Source organism: Mycothermus thermophilus, assembly GCF_041956435.1.
Source record: "Mycothermus thermophilus strain CBS 625.91 unplaced genomic scaffold VTJ04scaffold_3, whole genome shotgun sequence".
In the NCBI taxonomy this organism is placed as follows: domain Eukaryota; kingdom Fungi; phylum Ascomycota; class Sordariomycetes; order Sordariales; family Chaetomiaceae; genus Mycothermus; species Mycothermus thermophilus.
Window position 1 is genome coordinate 558,133 of NW_027191429.1, and position 17,602 is coordinate 575,734.

The 17,602-nt window shown below is 56.1% G+C and overlaps 9 protein-coding genes and 1 non-coding gene across 10 annotated transcripts; 5 read left to right on the forward strand and 5 right to left on the reverse strand.

Annotated features, from left to right (window-relative positions):
- Nucleotides 1-1,169: 1,169 nt before the first annotated feature.
- On the forward strand, nt 1,170-2,627 carry VTJ04DRAFT_4300 (uncharacterized protein; the record flags this gene model as incomplete). Its single annotated transcript, XM_069362296.1, has 4 exons — nt 1,170-1,234; nt 1,298-1,478; nt 1,556-2,132; nt 2,203-2,627. The coding sequence occupies 4 exons, from the start codon at nt 1,170-1,172 to the stop codon at nt 2,625-2,627; spliced, it is 1,248 nt and encodes a 415-aa protein (XP_069219256.1).
- A 3-nt stretch (nt 2,628-2,630) lies between these two features.
- Nucleotides 2,631-3,229, reverse strand: VTJ04DRAFT_4301 (uncharacterized protein; the record flags this gene model as incomplete). Its single annotated transcript, XM_069362297.1, has 3 exons — nt 2,631-2,797; nt 2,875-3,046; nt 3,095-3,229. 3 exons carry the CDS (start codon nt 3,227-3,229, stop codon nt 2,631-2,633), a joined length of 474 nt encoding a protein of 157 aa, XP_069219257.1.
- Nucleotides 3,230-3,250: 21 nt separating this feature from the next.
- VTJ04DRAFT_4302 (uncharacterized protein) lies at nt 3,251-4,855 on the reverse strand (the record flags this gene model as incomplete). The annotated part of the gene is made up of 4 exons (XM_069362298.1): nt 3,251-3,304; nt 3,370-4,175; nt 4,252-4,633; nt 4,700-4,855. 4 exons carry the CDS (start codon nt 4,853-4,855, stop codon nt 3,251-3,253), a joined length of 1,398 nt encoding a protein of 465 aa, XP_069219258.1.
- Nucleotides 4,856-4,920: 65 nt separating this feature from the next.
- Nucleotides 4,921-5,592, reverse strand: VTJ04DRAFT_4303 (uncharacterized protein; the record flags this gene model as incomplete). The annotated part of the gene is made up of 2 exons (XM_069362299.1): nt 4,921-5,243; nt 5,430-5,592. The coding sequence occupies 2 exons, from the start codon at nt 5,590-5,592 to the stop codon at nt 4,921-4,923; spliced, it is 486 nt and encodes a 161-aa protein (XP_069219259.1).
- A 179-nt stretch (nt 5,593-5,771) lies between these two features.
- On the forward strand, nt 5,772-8,461 carry VTJ04DRAFT_4304 (uncharacterized protein; the record flags this gene model as incomplete). The annotated part of the gene is made up of 2 exons (XM_069362300.1): nt 5,772-6,995; nt 7,067-8,461. 2 exons carry the CDS (start codon nt 5,772-5,774, stop codon nt 8,459-8,461), a joined length of 2,619 nt encoding a protein of 872 aa, XP_069219260.1.
- A 396-nt stretch (nt 8,462-8,857) lies between these two features.
- Nucleotides 8,858-9,931, forward strand: VTJ04DRAFT_4305 (uncharacterized protein; the record flags this gene model as incomplete). The annotated part of the gene is made up of 1 exon (XM_069362301.1): nt 8,858-9,931. The coding sequence occupies one exon, from the start codon at nt 8,858-8,860 to the stop codon at nt 9,929-9,931; it is 1,074 nt and encodes a 357-aa protein (XP_069219261.1).
- Nucleotides 9,932-12,073: 2,142 nt separating this feature from the next.
- VTJ04DRAFT_4306 (uncharacterized protein) lies at nt 12,074-12,842 on the forward strand (the record flags this gene model as incomplete). Its single annotated transcript, XM_069362302.1, has 3 exons — nt 12,074-12,273; nt 12,331-12,423; nt 12,524-12,842. 3 exons carry the CDS (start codon nt 12,074-12,076, stop codon nt 12,840-12,842), a joined length of 612 nt encoding a protein of 203 aa, XP_069219262.1.
- A 289-nt stretch (nt 12,843-13,131) lies between these two features.
- On the forward strand, nt 13,132-13,503 carry VTJ04DRAFT_4307 (uncharacterized protein; the record flags this gene model as incomplete). Its single annotated transcript, XM_069362303.1, has 1 exon — nt 13,132-13,503. One exon carries the CDS (start codon nt 13,132-13,134, stop codon nt 13,501-13,503), a length of 372 nt encoding a protein of 123 aa, XP_069219263.1.
- Nucleotides 13,504-14,196: 693 nt separating this feature from the next.
- VTJ04DRAFT_4308 (uncharacterized protein) lies at nt 14,197-15,285 on the reverse strand (the record flags this gene model as incomplete). Its single annotated transcript, XM_069362304.1, has 1 exon — nt 14,197-15,285. One exon carries the CDS (start codon nt 15,283-15,285, stop codon nt 14,197-14,199), a length of 1,089 nt encoding a protein of 362 aa, XP_069219264.1.
- Nucleotides 15,286-15,995: 710 nt separating this feature from the next.
- Nucleotides 15,996-16,083, reverse strand: VTJ04DRAFT_t72. The gene has a single exon. It is a non-coding gene; the product is annotated as a tRNA-Leu (tRNA).
- Between the last annotated feature and the right edge of the window lie 1,519 nt (nt 16,084-17,602).

The window sequence follows — 17,602 nt, forward strand, 5'->3', positions numbered from 1 at the left end:
GGTGTGTACACTTGTGAATCGCAGTGGAACACGGGTAGGCAATTGGGTTCGAAGGTTGTGAGACTCTTCAATTCCTTAGGCTCCTCGCTCACAAATCAATAAGACACCACCATGTCTGTTCTTGCCAATGTATCCGACGTTACATGGGCCAGGTTCGAACACATACAAGATTGATTAATACCTCATCTGATGATGCAGGCTCCTCTAGTTGAAACTGGTCCCCGAGTTGAAGGTGGCTGGAGTTACACTGGAGGACATCCCTCATGAACATGGAGTCGTGGTCGTCCGAACACGGGGCCCAACTTGGAGCACAGCCGTGTCTACCTCGCCCTTTGCATCTGGCTCACAAGATACATCAGATGGTCTGGCAAGGGGCTTGTTGTTCAACCTGAAAGCTCTGTCACAAGCATCGTGCACGGGAGTCGCCGAGCCGACACCAGGGGACTTCCATGCTAGACCGCCTTAGTATGTATGGTCTTGTTACTAAGAACTCCACTGACGTTGTCCAACGACGGAAAATGCCGGTTCGGAGTATGCACTACGATGGGCGTGGCGTTCCGTCCCAGTGTTCTGAAGCGACGTTACTGCGCTTGAATGCATCCTAGGTCCTCCCTGAGAAATAGATACAGCAAGTTCGGGAATAGGAGAGGTTCCAGAGAGAGTGAGACTTTTGTTGTGGTCAGAGGTCAGGGTTATAGCTGGGCATGCAGTCGGCCCAGGTCATGCGGTAGCTAACCCTGGCTACCTTACCCCAACTGCCGAGCCAGCCTGCCGCCGTGCAGCAGCCATTCCCGCGGCTAGAAATGGCCTGGAACGGCTTTCCCCGCGCACCGCTCGGGTCACTTTACCCCAGACCTCCCAAGGGTTCTCTGACTTCGCACCGTCGCACATTCAGCCAAGGACCGAGGAATGCCTCGGCAAGCGGCACCCCATGGGCCCCATGGGTGCCGATGCCACTCAAAACGGCCACGGATGGCCGACAACCGCCTTTTATCCAAACTTTAACTCCGAACGGCATCCAACTATAATAACATTCTCTGAATACCGCCGTTTGACAGCTCCTTCAGCCCCGGATTTGTCCCCGACCTGACCCTCGACGGCACAACCTTGGAACCGGCTCACCAAAAGCACACGTGCTCCGTACATCCCAAACATTCACGATAGCAACCATGGCTGTGGAACGGCTCGGCTCCATCCTCAAGCACCTGTCTCCGGGCAGCTCGCTTTCTCAGATGTACGCTATGTCGCTGCTTGATCAATTGCGCGCTAGACTTCTCTAACATCAAACTCGCTGCAGCACCTCCAAGAATGCCGACGACATCGTCATCACGCTGGCCATCCGGACGCCGCTTGCCAAGGCTAAGAAGGGCGGCTTCAAGGACACCAGCCTCGAGTACATGATCTGCGCCCTGCTCGAGCAGGTCCGGGAACGGAGCAAGCTCGACCCTGCTCTCGTCGAGGATATCTGCCTGGGCAATGTGCGTCGCCAAACGGGGTTGCCCCCATTTTCCACCTGTCTGCGGCGTCCCCAGAAACTAACAGGCGTGAATCACAGGTCTCGGACGCGAAGGCCGCCTACAAGCTCCGCGCCGCCGCGCTTGCCGCTGGCTTCCCCAACACCACCAGCTGCTACAGCCTGAACCGCTTCTGCTCGTCCGGCCTCAAGGCCGTCGCCGACATCGCCCACGCCATCAGCAACGGCTCCATCGAGATCGGTCTCGCCGTCGGCGCCGAGTCCATGTCCATTGGCGGCGACGCCCTCGAGAAGCCCTTCGATGAGGCCGTGACCTCCAAGTCGCAGGAATCGGTCGACTGCATGCAGCCCATGGGCTGGACCAGCGAGAACGTCAGCCGCGACTTCAACGTCACCCGTGAGGAGATGGACAAGTACGCGACCGAGAGTTTCCGCCGCGCCGAGGCTGCCCAGAAGGCCGGTCTGTTCGAGGACGAAATCGTGCCCATCAAGACCAAGGTCAAGGATGCCGATGGCAACTGGAAGGAGGTTACTCTCACCAAGGACGAGGGCATCCGCCCGGGCACCACATATGAGGCCCTCTCCAAGATCCGCCCTGCTTTCCCTCAGTGGGGCCCGACCAGCACTGGCGGCAACTCCAGCCAGGTTACTGACGGAGGTGAGTTTTCAACGAAGCAACCGCATCTGATACGAAACCAGAACCCCCGACTAACTGTCCATTTCCCCAGCCGCCGCCATCCTCCTCATGAAGCGCTCCACGGCCATCAAGCTGGGCCAGCCCATCCTGGGCAAGTACGTCGGCTCGACCGTCGCCGGCCTGGCCCCGCGCATCATGGGCATCGGCCCCACTGTCGCCATCCCCAAGCTGCTCTCCCTGTACAACCTGACCCTCGCCGACATCGACGTCATCGAGCTTAACGAGGCCTTCGCCAGCATGGCCGTCTACTGCCGCGACAAGCTCGGCCTCGACTGGGCCAAGATGAACCCCCGCGGCGGCGCCATCGCCCTCGGCCACCCGCTCGGCGCCACCGGCGCCCGCCAGATCGTGACGGGCCTCAGCGAGTGCCGCAAGACGGGCAAGAAGATCCTGCTGACGAGTATGTGCATTGGTACGGGCATGGGCATGGCGGGTCTGTTTGTCAATGAGCAATAAGAGTTATACATAGGTAATGGGAGGGTGGAGCAGGAGAACGGAGTAAGGAGGACGGAGGCGCTTGAACATGAATGTACGACGTTTTTTGGAGTCTTGTGTATAGGTACCTTTCAGGACTTGCATACTTGGCGTCTTTGGAATGGACATCGAGTACGGTTTCACGTGAATATCTTATGTCACCAGGGTATCTGATGTATGGCAATGAAATCCTCAAGCCCAAGCTTGAACACCACACCACGGAATTTACATTGAGCGGAGCGGTTATCCTCGAGGCATATCATTGAACCACAGACCCTATGGAAGGGTACATCCCTACCCGCCGTGAGGCTCTTCTCCAGCAAAGATGCACAGGGCCATGAATAAGTGATGATATTCCCACCTTCGAATAGGGGGAACCAACACAGATATGCCTCGTGGTCCTTTGGGGACTCGCGATGTGAATTGCTCCCAGAAATACCTCATGGTACTTGAGAGCAGAGCCAGCCTCTGTTGAAGATACGCTGCCAAGCAAAACCGAACGCCGGGGAAAAGAAATGCACCGTGTGTCCCAACTTTGTCATGACCACCACAAAGCTTATATTACTGCCATTAATATACCCCATGATTCCCCTCCTCTATGACCGTTACCCTTGCGTGAGAAGGTTCTCCGCGAGCAGTTTCTCGAGAGCTCCGGGTGCCTAGGTTGTGCCCAGTCAGAACATACCGCTGTCTTCTTGCACGGAATGGAAGGATGTGAACTTACGTCAGTCTTGACGATTCCTTGGTTGCTCAGGTACTTGACGACACCCTTGACAACCTCGAGCTGCTCGTCGGTGGTAAGCTCCATGATAGCGAGCTCAAGGACGTGAGCAGCCGAGGTGTGTTTGAAGGCGATGAAGGTGTGGTAGTAAATGTAAGCGAAGAAGCCCATGATAAACTGGCAGTCCATGCGGTCGGTCATGCCTCCGTGGCCGGGGATCGAGTCGCCAAAGTCCTTGATCTTGAACGTCCGCTTCAGGCCGGAGGCGAAGAAGCCGCCAAAGGGGGCGATCAGAGAGGCAAAGGTGGCCCAGAAGAAGCTGTGGATTTGCATGGGCGCCATGGTGATGCTCAGCGTGTAGTTGGACGGCAAGAAGAAGAGGTTCGGGGTCGAATATGTGCGCGGAATGAAAACGGGGTTGGGCTGGCAGTCAAGGCCGGAGAAGATGTTGGCGCCCAAGTTCGTGGCTGGGCAGATGAAGTACTTGGACCGGAGGAGCAGGTTGGTCAGGACAATGCCAAATAGCACAGTCATAATCCAAGCGCCAACAAAGCCCTCGACCGTTTTCTTGGGGGAGAGCTTGATGAGTTGGGTCCTGCCAAAAGTAATGCCGCAGATGTAGGCAAAGATGTCGTTGGTGATGACAAGGGCGGCGGGTAGGAAGAACCAAACCAGGCCCTCGAGCACGTTGTTCATGATGAAGTGAGCTTGGACAACGATGAGGAAGAGGGCAATATGAGTCCAAGCAAACTGCGAGAACTGGAACCTGAGATGGCTGGTCTTGAGCGAGCCCACGAAGAAGACGAAGCCTAAACAAGCATATTGTCAGTTGAGGCTATTTTTGAGGCGAGGCCCCAGGCCAAAAAGGACGGGGCATCAACATACCGATCACGTAGAGCACAAAGCTGATGAAACGATGGTGCGTGGCAAGCGGCAGCAGCACCTTGTCAACCAGAACTATGTGCTTCAAGTAATACACCACACTCTCTCCATACAGGAAGTACATGGTGGTGGCCAGCCAGTACCAGTTCAGGCTCTTGGTGGAGCGCAGATCGCGCGCACGACTCGGAACGTTGGCGATGGCAATGACCTCCTTGAAGGAGATAATTTGGATGGCAGTGATGATGACCAAGACGTAGACATGACCCATGAAGAGGGCGGCAAAGAAGCCACCGATCATGACAAAGGTCCAGAGGGTGCGCGTTATGAAGTTGGCTTTTTTCTTATTGTACTCGGCCTGCTTCTCCTCCTCGGGCGTTAGGGGAACCTGGAGGAAACCTGGCAGTTAGCTTGAGTGTTGTCGTCGCACCAGAACAGTGAGCAAGTTTCCTACCTCCTTAATGTTTTGCAGGCTCCCACTTGACCTAGACTTGGCCGGAGACCCCTCCTCGCTGACATCGCTAAAGCTTGCACGGCGAATGTCCGCGTGGCCGTTGGAGTGTTTGGCGTTGTGGGGGAATTTGACCCCTCGGCGCAATCGAGTCGACATGGTGAAAGAAGTCCAAACGTGACTGGATGTAAGACGTTGGTGGTGGATGGGAAGCCCGCCCAGAATCAAAGTCGCAAGTGTTGCACCAATTCAATCACGAGGTTGGACTCGGCTCGACTCTTGTGGTGCTCGCGCAAGCTTCCACCAGGCAGATACTGGGACACGCAGAAGTCGAAAGTTTGTCCGCGGCGCTGCGAGCTACGGACGTTGGGTCGCGGGGAGGATGCGGAGAAACGTCCGGGTAACGCAGATTCGTGGGCTTTCAGATCGGCAAGCCAAGGAGGTTCGACCAGGACTGCGGATCCCGGGATGGCAGATGAATGTCGTTGACGGCCCGGTCCGCGTGGAAAATGAAGGGCGTCAGCGGCGAGGTGGCGGTTTGCGGGTCCTGGTCAGCAAGAGTTTCGGGAGAGCATCTGGATGGAAGTCTGATGGTGGGCATGGAACCGAGTCGACTTCTGAAAATTCACGTTTCAAGTTTCGGGGGGTTTCTTGGGGGGGTACGTCAGCCCCGGGCAGCTCGGCACACGGTGGCAGAGTGGCAGAAGTGGGGCAATCTGCAGCCCGCACCTACTTAGTCCTGCCCAGAGTGGGCTGAGATCGATCTGTGGCAGGTCCAATTGACGGCCGGCAAGGAAGCATGGTGGGCCACTTTCAGGGTTTCGCGTCTTCCAGGACATGAACGCGTCAAACAAACTTCCAACTTCATCCCACTTCCGTGCCTCCATGTCCTCCATGCAGGCCATTGTTGGGTGTTGTTGAGGACGGGCAAAATAAATAGTTTGGCATCCGAGCCTCTGCATGGAGCCAACCACCATTCTACCCACAACCCTGACAGGTAGACAAGAAGAAGACGACCCGTCGTCGATGGCATACCCAATCCCGTTATTGTGCAGCTCCGTCAGCACCAGCGGCCATGGATGACTTTTCGGACGACGAGTTCGACAACCTTAACGACGATGTCTTACAGGAGCTCGAAAACAATGCCATACAGGCTACCCAAGCCCAGAGGCCGGGCCCGACCCAATCTGCGCCTCCCGTTCGCCATGAATCCTTCCATCACGACTTCGAGGACGACGATCTCGACGACACTGTCGTGATTGACCAACTTGCCCAACCTCCTCAGCCGCCGCCAGGACTCCAGCGCCAGCAACAGACCCTCCCAATCCAGCCGGCGCGTCCACAGACGTCGCTGGCAGGGACACATCGCTGGAACCAGCATCTCCCTCACCACCATGTGCCGCCAGCAAAGCCTGGCTACCCCTCGTCCCGAGTCCCCTTTCAACCTCAGCGTCCACTGCAGGCGCCTCTCCGCCAACCTATCCCCTCGCAACGATATCCCTCTGTCGTGCCCTCACAACGATATCCTCCCGCCCCGCCATCCCAGCGTTATGCCACAACAGTATCCTCACAAAGATATCAACCCGGCCCGCCGCCAGCACCGCAACAGGTGCCACGGCCATCTCAATTTGGAGGGCCACCGGCCGTGTCGATCCCTCGACCTTATACAGCACAGGCCTCGCAAGGCCACAGCAACGCCGGCCCGAATCACCAAGGCGATGTCATCGCGGCACTGCAGGCTCGCCTATCCGAACTCGAGTCTGATCTCACCGCTGCCAGAGGCGAAGCCTCCATCTTAAGATCCAAGTACGACAAAGCCATAGCCACTCATGAAGCTGAAGTGGCGCGTCTCAAGAAGGAAAACGCCGAACAGGTGGCCAAACAGGAACGATTGGCGGAGCAGGCTCGTATTGCGGAGCGCAACCTTGCAACTGAGCTGCAATTTGCCCGGCAGGACCTTAGAGAGGAACTGGGCCGAGTAAAAGCGAAGCGCAAAGAAGGGAAGGATGGGCCATCAACGCCCCGAAAGAATAGGACATGGGGAATGGCTGATGGCTTCGATGGCGTCGAGCTTCTCGCCAGCCCAAGCAAGGGCCAAAGTCTCCGGCGCAAAGATGCAGGTGCAACGATTGCGTCGGTTTCGGACCGCACGCCTACGAGGAAACGGAAACGGCCCGCCGTTGACAGTCCGACATTTGCTCTGGAAACGGATGGAGATGATGCTCCTCCAGGCACTGTCCAAGCGTCGGCTGGTCCCGGAACGTCGCGGCCAATGCGTCCTTCTGGGCTCCAGCTTGATGTAGGTCTTGTTTGCTATTTCTCCAATCTTTGGTTCAGAGGAAAACAAATTGTTAACCAATTCATGGCCAGTTCTTGAGACTTTTCCTGGACCATGCTACAAGTCATGGCCAACCACCAACATTCGAAGTCTTCTCTCGGTACGCCTTCCCATCCAACTCTAAGCAGTCATTGGCATCCATCCTCCTCAAACGGTTGCCTCAACTCGGTCAACCCGGTGATCCCGTGAGTCTCCTGATCGAGTTTGCCGACTTGATCATTGAGCTTTGGCATCGTTGCCTCACCGAGAGGTACCATGGTCCCATATACCATTTGGCGGCCCTCGTGGCATACATACTGCAACTGAACGCGATCGACGTGGCCCCCCAAGTCATCCCATCGCTTGTCCCTGTTTGTGCCACAACGTGCAAGCTCGTTGTCTTGCCCCGGCTAAAGACTGCCGATGGTGATCTCTCATCACATGCGGATCCGGGAATCCGGCAGCTTTCTCATCACATCGACGTCCTTCAGTGTTTGTCTGTCCTGCATCTTGCCGCTCTGGGATGTCTCCCGGCCCCTATGCATGAAACAGAACCGCCCGATCCACCGCCGCCATCGCCGCAAGAGGACTTTTGGAGGTCCCTTGAGCTCGACTTCATATTGATGGTTCTCGCGCCAGCAGCCCCTGAGACGGAGTGGTTAACCATGATGTCGATGCTGCGATCTTCGGTTACATCGAAGTCCATTGGACCCATACCATCCCCCGATTCAACGGGTAGACGTGCTGAAGCGACCACACCCGAGGGTGTTGCTGGGGTCCTCATAGACTGCGTCACGACATACCTATGCGAACCTCCCCAATGGGCGGCTAACGCAATGGTAAAGCTCATCACTGCTCGGCTTGCAGCATTACACACTCTTTCGGCATTTGCCACGAGCGCGTTTGGGGCGTTGCAGATCGCAGAGAGCGGGGAGGCGGTCCCCCGGCTGGTCTCCAGCTTGTGCTGGGCCATCGATCGACTCTATGACTCTGACCTTCCACTCCAACGAGGCAAGGCCGATAATCCAGAAAGCCAGATACCGGCCGGTTCTGGGTCTATGGATGTTGATAAACCCAGTCAAGGTGCAGCTGCGGATGTTTCGTCGGGCAAAGAACAGCCCCATGACGAGATCATTGAAGATGGTGTCTCGCAGGCGGCTGACCCCATGGCCCTCCTGTGCCGCCTCATCTCTCAAGCCACGTCGCTTCTTCACTTTCTGGTTACTAACCCATGTACCTCTGAGGTGGTCAACATCTCAACAAAACTCGCGGCAGCACATGGGGGATCTCAACGATATTTTCTCACGCTCGCCCGGCTCAACTTCGCCGAAGAGGATCTAGTGCTCGAGGCCGGGATTGATGCTGAGACAGTGGAGCGAGCACACGAGTTGCTGGAGCTTGCGGTCACGCCCGACGAGGGTGAGGAGATCGGCGAAATGTTTGATTGAACTGAACTACTTCTGGTGGGGCTATGCCGGCGGTCCTGCCCAGCTCGCCCGCTGGGGCTACACCGGCCAGGCGTACGGCTATGATGGGCGCGGCGGGCGCGCAGTGATCGATACTCGGTGTCCTTGTATGCGATTTTACCTCCCAGCCTGGAACCAGTTGACCTTTGCTTGACCGAGGATAGCCGAATAAGAAACATGTCGTCCATGACAAAAGTGCTGTTTAGCAACCCTAACCCCTGATTTCCCGTTTGGGTAATGACTGCGACGACATCCTCTTTTGAGTATTATAATACCACCAGGCTGACAACCACAACTCTCCAAGGCCTCTATCACCAGGAATGCTTTTCCCCTGTCATCAAATTTCATCACTTGCAATCGTTCACCGAAGAGTCAACAATGTCATCAGGTTCGCCACCCACCTTCCGGAACAGGATCCTTGGCGCCCTGTTGGGAGTCCACGCCGGCGATTCCCTCGGGGCTACACTTGAATTCATGGCCTGGGAAGACATACAGCGCTCGTATCCCCATGGGTTGAGGGATATTGTCGGCGGAGGTCATTTCGACTGGGAGCCCGGACATGCCACGGATGACACCGATCTCACGCGCGCCGTCCTGCTCGCCTACCGCGACGTGGAGAAACACAAAGCATCCGGCTCCTCCAAACCAGCCCCGGACGTTGTCCAGGTAGCCGCTTATTACATGGTGGACTGGTACGACGGGCGCTGGCCGGGCCGCGAGCGGGGTCAGAGACCACGGGATGTCGGCGGCGCCACGGCTACCGGGCTGTCAAATTTCAAGCACACCGGCGATCCGCGCACCAGCGGAGCCGGCGAAGGCCGCGCCGGCAACGGCTCGCTCATGCGGTGCATCCCGACGGCCCTGTTCCAGCCGGACGCGGACAGGGCCTTTGCCGAATCAATCGACATTTCAGCCGTGACGCACAACGACTTCCACTGCACCATCGCCTGCGCCGCATACAACGCCATGGTCCGCGCCTTGGTGGATGGGAAGTCTGTGGAAGAGGCATGGCAGGCGGGTAAGGCCGCCGTGGCACGTGCCGCCGAGCTGGCTCAGGCGGAGACGGCCGCGGCGCAAAAGGTTGATGCCGCTCTTGACGCTGGCAAATCCCTCGTGCAGCTGCCCGACCTGGCAAACAGGGGACCCCGGGGCGCCACCAACGCCCGAGAGGTTTTCCCGTTCAGCGCGTCCGGCCATGTCATTGAGTCCTTGTCTCTGGCAGTGGCAGCGCTGTTCGACCCTCGTCCCCTCGAGGACATCCTGGTGGATGTGGTCCGCTTTGGCCGGGACACGGATACCAATGGAGCCATAGCAGGTGGGCTTCTGGGAGCGCGGGACGGCGTCGATGCTATCCCCGCACGGTGGAGAGAGAAGCTGCAGTTTGGAGAGGAGTTTGTCCAGGTTGCGGACTACATCCTGTCCTTGCAACAGCCGCAGCAAGCAGCCAGTTAACCCGGTCAGGTCTCAAGAGGTTGTTCCCGTCTGCTAGTCTTGCTTCTGCGTGTCGACGAGAGTCTTTTTTTGATTGTTTTCTAAAAATACCACATGCCCTTCCTTATTCACCTCGCTGTGAATCTGGCAGGAATGGAAAAAGTTCCACTCAGTGTTTCCGCTCAGTGCCTTACTTGATAGTGATGTTCCCGACGGGCGCCACCTAATATCAAAACTGCTACCTGCCTCGTTAGAGATGCATCAACATGAGCCAGTCGTCACGCTTTGAGCTGTAAGGGCGGGAAGAGAGGGGGAGGGCAGTTGTTGCAACGCCGAAGCAGTGCGCAGCAATGGGGGAGGCAACCTCGGGTTCAGCACTGGGCATTCATATTGAAAGCAAATATTGACAACACTCCTTCGTAGGAGGGAACTTGCCCGACGGCTGATGCGCCAAGCTGTGGAGCACTTTATCCATAGATGAAGTCTTTCGACGGGAGGCCTGTTGACGGAATGGATGTCACCCAATCAACCGATTCTTCCGCGTCATCCTTTTTTTTGCCTCTTTTCGCCCGATACAGGTTGTTGGGTTTGACAGGTCCAAGGAGCAATTCAAGTTGAAGAGTTATGAAAACCCAAGTTAAGCGGAAATAAAGCACAACGTCCATAGTCCCAATTCCCTGGAACCTGATCGCCAAGCATAGGACTATGCGTGGTAAAGATCGTCAACCCTTGATATCGCTCCGCGGTACCGGGACATTTTGTCCGTGACAGGCGGGGAGACGTTGTACTGTATGTACAGTACAACCGTCCCGTCCTATTAGTCGAATGCTGTCATCCGCCGGCTGGTGCCGATATGATCCCCCACCAATTGTCTTGCGCTTCTTTTCGGGCCAAGCCTAGACCACGAGCGCGGGACAAGCAGTTACCTCAGGGGCGACAGTTACACTCACCCTATTGAAGCCAAGTCCGTTAGCGATGCCAAGTGTATGTAGTAGCAGAGGTTGACATCATGACAGCGGGACGGGGGTAATAATATGCATCTGCTGTTTGTCACGCTCCCTCGTGGGTGACATGAATAATGTTATGTTGCCATTCATCTCGGGGTTCACAAAGCAATCGGCGTGACATTGCTTTTGGTGGTGTTGACTGGGGCCAAAGCCTAAATGCGTCGGCCGTTGATGGTGGCACTGGCACGGACTTGGGATCATAGTGGTGTGTGCAATGAAGGCGGTTTCTCAACATAGGTACCCCGGACTACCTCGGCCCGCGGGGAGACTCAGGAGACGACATACACAAAGTGCCTCACCTACCTACCAAACTCATAGAAAATAGGCTGAGCAGCCTGCCCCTTTGTTGGTGGTGTGGAGGCCCCTGATTTGATGCCTTTGTCTGCTCTGGTCCGGCCAATCCGGGTGTAGTTGATATTATTCATACAGGACGGGAACTTGCTAGAGCAAAGTCCCTCCCTACCTCCTCGGATTCGAGGCACGATACACTCCCCCACAAACCGATCACATGAGAGTAGTGAACAGGCTCCAGCGACCTGGTCAAGGCACATATCAAGGTGCTGTTTAATATCGAAGCAATATCAACAGTGATAAAAATAGGCATTCTGTTAGGTGACCCGACGCTGTTCCCACCATGAAGTCACCTTCTCCTCCAGTCTGGCTCACCTGTCTGCCAGGAAACTGGAATCCGGGATGCCTTCCAGGTGTTACTCGCTCCGTTTAACCTTAACCGACTTCCCGGGCAGGACTGCCCTTCGCCATGTTCGCAACGTGAGTGGTCCGACTGGTCCAGAAACCATCGCATCATCAACTATCTTGAGCGGGGAGAGGACTATGACTGCGACGCGCTAGCAGAGATCAGGAACGCCACCAATCTAGCTCGCCCCGAGTTACCCCTCGCGGCTTGGTGGCGTTCGGAGGTGAGGTCCGATGTTCCTGAGCGTCTTTCTACACGATGGTGTTGAGAAGGGCGAAGGGAAACATTTATCACGAAGCCATGGCGAGTCTCGACGTCTATAAAAGGAGGTCTCGCCACCTTTGCTGGTGACTGTCTTTCCTCACCGATCACCACCGTCGTCAGCAGTTCTTCGTTCATCTGCCTCATAATATCTTGTCTTTTCTGACTCCTGCCACCCGTCTACAACACTCCATCAACATGAAGTTCCTCCCCGTCCTTAGCTTCGTCGGCGCTGCCGTCGCCGCCGTCATTGACCGCTCCCTCGCGGCCAACCTGACTCCCAAGCCTGGCGAGATCAAGATCCTCAACGTCAGCGCTATCGGCTCTGGCTGTCCGGCTGGCCATGCCTACGTGAACGTCGATGCCACCGGCACCGTCTTCGACGTCGCCTTCGACGAGTTCGTGACATCTTGAATAGAGTGAAGGGACAGCTGCCGCTAATGCTTCGCCAACAGGTACATCGTCCAGGCCGGCCCCGGCACCTCCGTCGCCGACAGCCGCAAGAACTGCCGCATCAGCATCAACCTGCAGTTCCCCGAGGGCTACCAGTGAGTTTTGCGTCTAACAAGAGAGAAAGAGACAAGATTTCTAGACTCGCGTTAAATATGTGTCGCCCAAGACAATCAAGGATGCTGACGCGCCCACCAGGTTCTCCATCATCGAGACCCGCTTCCAGGGTTACGCCAGCCTGGCGGCCGGCCAGACTGGTACCTGCCGTGCTGGCTACACCTTCGCTGGCGACAACAGCCAGGAGGTCGTGTTCCAGAAGAACCTCGCCTCGCCGTACGAGGACAACTACAACCTGCTCGCCGGCGTCGGCATCGAGTCCTTCTCGCCTTGCGGCAAGACCACGGCCATCCTCAACGTCAACTCGGAGATCCGCATCACCCCGATCAACACTCCCAACAAGGGTGTCATGACTGTGAGCTCCCCCCAGAAACTCAAGCTTGGCTGGCGCAAGTGCTAGTTCTATTTTGTTTGAGTTCTGATGTTTTCTGTTCTTTCTGTACACTTTCTTGTCTTTTCTTGTGAATACCTTCGTTTTCTCTTCTTTTTTTCTTGTGTACACCCCCTCGTTTATCCACTTGTTGCTTGTTTTATACTTCGGGTTTGGCTTGGGAAAAGATAAAAGAAACTTCAAGAGGAGGGAAAAAAAGATGAAGACAAGACGAAAGAGGGAAAAGACAAGAAAAGATTGGGGGAAATCAAGACAAACTACGCTGTACCATCACATTCATGTTGGGAAACAATGGCTAATGCGAGGGCAAAAACGCGCGACGAACGGGACAGGTGGACTCCTTCGATGGAAGCGTCCATGTCATCTTCGCCACCAACTGGCGTCTCTGCCCTTAAACGACGCATGGGGGCAACCACACGCCGTCGCCGGGCCCATCGACGGTCAGCGGCTCGGGCCAAGGGATAACGCGGAGGAATCCAAGGCATCTTCCGGGACGGAAGAGAGGGTAAATAAGGACTGCATGGAGAAAGCGTTCGTGGAAGATCTGGGTTCTGTTGGCTCCGGAAATGTTGGAGGAGGAAAAGGGTTTGCACATGTACTTGGTCGAGGAATCAAGTGGAGGGCGCCCTTTCACATTCTTTTGTCTCTCGTCATCGAGAGAACTTTTTAGCGCTTCACCGGAATATATTTTCACATTACTGGCCAGTACTTATCTCGCGATGGCAGTGAAGGCGTCGCTGGAGTGAAACTTGGACGAAGACTATGAGATGATGGAATCTCTCTCACCTTGGGTCAACCGTCGTCTCCGGGAATGAACTGAGAGACCATAGCATTCCACTCGTAGTATGCGAAGTGAAACCGAATGGCTGCCCCATGTTCTCACCGAGCCATTCGAAGTCCATCGGGATCTGGGGTTTGCGAAGATCCCTTCCTATGCTCTTCCTCAAGTCCGTCACCAATTACTCAGGTAGTTGGGCCGTGTACTGTCTCAAGAACGGAATTGGAGAGGCGGTATGATCATTGGGACTTCAACACACAAACGGGATAGTTTTAAACGCTGTGTTAGGTGATAATTTCGACATCGATGAATTCTCTCATGGAGACCCTCACATTGCCAGAACCTCCGCTACCAGCGTCTCCACATGTTGTTCCCCCCTACCCCAGCGTCCTCGTTCGCTTTTAAGAAGTTGGCGGAAACCCCTATGATTGTGACAAGTGTACGTAAACGCCTCCCGTCTATTTGCCTGAAACTCTACTCTAATCTCGCCATGCATCAAAACATAAAGTCAAAACACATTCCAGTACGCCGAACAGATGCAAAACAAGTGCCACCCATGCCTCAGAGACCCTCTCGTAGTGTCGTTTATTGCTTCTCCCCTTCCGGCTTCAAGATGATGTTATCGATCAACCTGACCGCCGGGCCGCCGCTATGCCCCAAATCCTCGCCTTCCCTTGGCGCCTCCACAGGCAGCATCTTGACCGCACCGCTCAGAATCCCGCCACGCGCTGGATCGACCACGTGCAGCTCCTCCATCGTCTCCGGATCCGCCAACGAGATGTAATCCACCTCAAACCGCACCCTCTGGTCGGGCCCCAGCGCCATCTGCTCAGCGAGAACATCATCCAAGACCTTGTGCGCCGCGCCTAGTACCGTCTCCCGATCCCTCGCGCCACCCTTCACATACGCCTCCTCCGCGGCCTTCAGCGCACGATACAGCACCGTCGCGACCGGCCGCCTCCTCTCACCAAGATACACATTCCTCGAGCTCAGCGCCAACCCGTCCTCCGCCCGGGCGGTCGGCCCAATCACCACCTCGATGGGCAGCATAAAGTCCTTGACCAACCTGCGGATCACCACTGTCTGCTGCACGTCCTTCTGCCCAAAATACACCCGCTCCGGCTGCACAATGTTGAACAGCTTCATGCACACCGTCGCAACGCCACGGAAAAACGTCGGCCGCGACTTCCCCTCCAAGACCTCCCCGACGGGCGTGATTGTGACAAAGCTCCCTTTACTATCCACCTCCTGCCCCGGAAATCCGGAGGGGTACATCTCCTCCGTGGTCGGCGCAAACACCGCCGAAATCCGTCCCAAATTGTGCCCGTCATCGGCCAGCTCGCGGTCCAGCTTCGCCAGCGCGGCGCAGTCGGCGTCCCAGGTGACGGGGTACGAGGCGAGGTCCTCGCGGATGCCGAACTGCGCCGGGTTGACGTAGACGGAGACGACGACGTGGTGGTTGTCGCGGGCCGCGGCGCGGATGAGGGACAGGTGGCCCTCGTGCAGGGCGCCCATGGTCGGGACAAGGGCGACGGAGCGCTGGTCGAGCAGGTGCGGACGGCGCCAGCGGCGGAGGGATTCGACGGTGCGGAGGACGCGGATGGAGGTGTTGGGGATGCGCTCGAACCCGCCCCCGATGTTGGGGCGGGGGGAGGAGGAGCAGGCTGAGGCCATTGTGCGCGAGGAGAGGCGGGTGGGTTGGGAGAGAAAGACTGAAGGGATCTGAGTCTTGGGTGAAGAGAGTGATGGAAGTGATGGACGACTAATAGAAGTCAAGAATGCAACCCGCGACCGACCAAGAGCAAAGGAGAGAGTTGCGGCGGCGGGGCGGGTTGCACGACTAAGGAGGGGCAGGGTCGGCTGCATCGGGACGGGCCGACGGCGTCGAGATCAAAAAAGAGAGTTGTATTTACAATTGTGTATACACTGAGTGAGGGCAGAGAAAACACAGGGAAAAGACGAAAAAGAGCGCTCGGCCAGGCGCAATTGGAGTCGGCTTATATCCAAACCTCGCTGTGATTATTTCTGCCGCGGAGTTTTGAGGCCGGCAAAGCCTCCAAATTGTTCTCCGAACAGGGGGTTTCGGCGCCCCGGCCAACCAGCCAAGACTCCCAAGATCTGGGGTGCGGTCCCACGGAGCCGGATGTGGATCGGCTTGGTGCATCGGCGCATCGGCGCATCTGACATGTCCAGAGACTCAAAACCACAAAGACGGCCGAGAATCGGTAGAGCAAACTTCCATCCAGGACAACATAGAGGTGATATCGAGCAGCATACAATTTAGAAACAGAGACATCCAAAAACTGCAACATCGGTTCGAAAACACCAGTGCTGGGTAGAAAAATAAAAATGAAATGAAATATGAGAAAAGTAGAAAAAGTTTGTGACAAGAGTGGGATTCGAACCCACGCCCTTTCGGACCGCCAATCAGAATCCTGAAGACGGCGCCTTAGACCGCTCGGCCATCTTGCCTTGTTTGTTGCTTGGAATGGGTAGTTTGGAGATCCGCCTAGGTAGCGCGAGCGGGTGCAACGGCGAGAGCCAAGTCCACTGCGCACTTTTGTTGCATTTGGCTGCTGAGCAGAACGGTTTGTGTACCATGCGAATGGGAGGAAGCTGGGACGGGATCTTTACCGAAGCAACAGCATTAATTGATGTTCGCTGGACAACTCGAACACAGGCTATAGCAGCAAGAATTAACTGAATAATTGTTGACGATATGCATGTTTCACCACCACCATATCAGAGCCATCGCCGGCGATGAGCTGCTGCTTGTCCCGACCCTGTAAAATCAAATCCTCATCCTGAGCTAAACGCCAACCCCAACACTGGCCCACACTCCCTCGACGTTCTGCCTTTTGCCAGCAATGTAGATTTGATCCGGCCAAGTTTCTTTCTACACGCGCTTGTCCATTCAACGATGCTCCTCCGCCTCTTTCTCGAGTGATCTGTCCGTATTATCTCTGAGCTCTCAATCAAAGTCGAGGCTGAAGTCAAGCATGAAGTGGAGGGCAGACTCCGGTTTTGCATCTTCATCCTCACACTCACCCGTTGCATAAGTTTCTCCTCAGCCTCACGCTCAGCACTTGCCCTGCACGCCTTGCAACATGTGTGGTAAATAAACCGAGGGGAGGTCGGCGGTGTTGCTTGAGGTGAGGATCCCGGTGTGCTCGGAGGTGTCAGGGGGTACGTGATGCGTATCCGGTTGCTCAGGTCCATGGTGTCCGTCCTTGAATTCGGTTGTGTTTGAGTTACCGCGAAGTCAGGTGTCTCCAACTTCACCGTAGCCTGTAGTAGTTGGCCTGGGGAGAGAGGGCGGCGGGACGGCCCGGTTTGATGTTCCCAGTCTCTTACTTCTTGTCTTCTGCGGTCGCGGAGCACGCGGATTCTTTCGTCGAGGGGAAGACCGGGAGGTAAGAGCTGGTGAGGACTGGGTGTTCGACGGGGAGCATCTCTGGACGACGTTGATGGCGATGTGGAGGATATCGCCGGGCATGAAGGAGAAATGTCCAGATTGGCGTCGTGGGACGGCTGGATCAAGGATTCCACTGAAGGCAAAGCACCGGCGAGATACAGACGTCGAGACTGGCTCTTTCTCTGCGATTCGGAAGGGGACATCTTGCCAGGGTTGGCTGGATTGGACGGCGATGGAGGTCTGCCACATGGAGTGTTGGGGCTAACTGGCTTCGTTGGCACTGGGGGTCTGTCCAGAGGAGGGGTCTTGGATATCCGGGCCGGAGGAGCAAATGGTGCGCCGTATCGCGCCCAGAACCGTTGACGAGCATCCTGCCATCGGCTATGCCACTTCCCTCTCGTCATGACGATCGCTTGGTAATTTGGTAGTTCCGGGCGCGGTGAGATTCCGTTGAAGCAGATTGAGAACGATTCAAGGGCGGCGCGTTGGGGCGTTCCAACTCAGAGTTTTCAAGATACTTCAAAGTAATGGTATTAATTCTAAACGAGCGACTGACAGAACATGGTTTGGATGTTG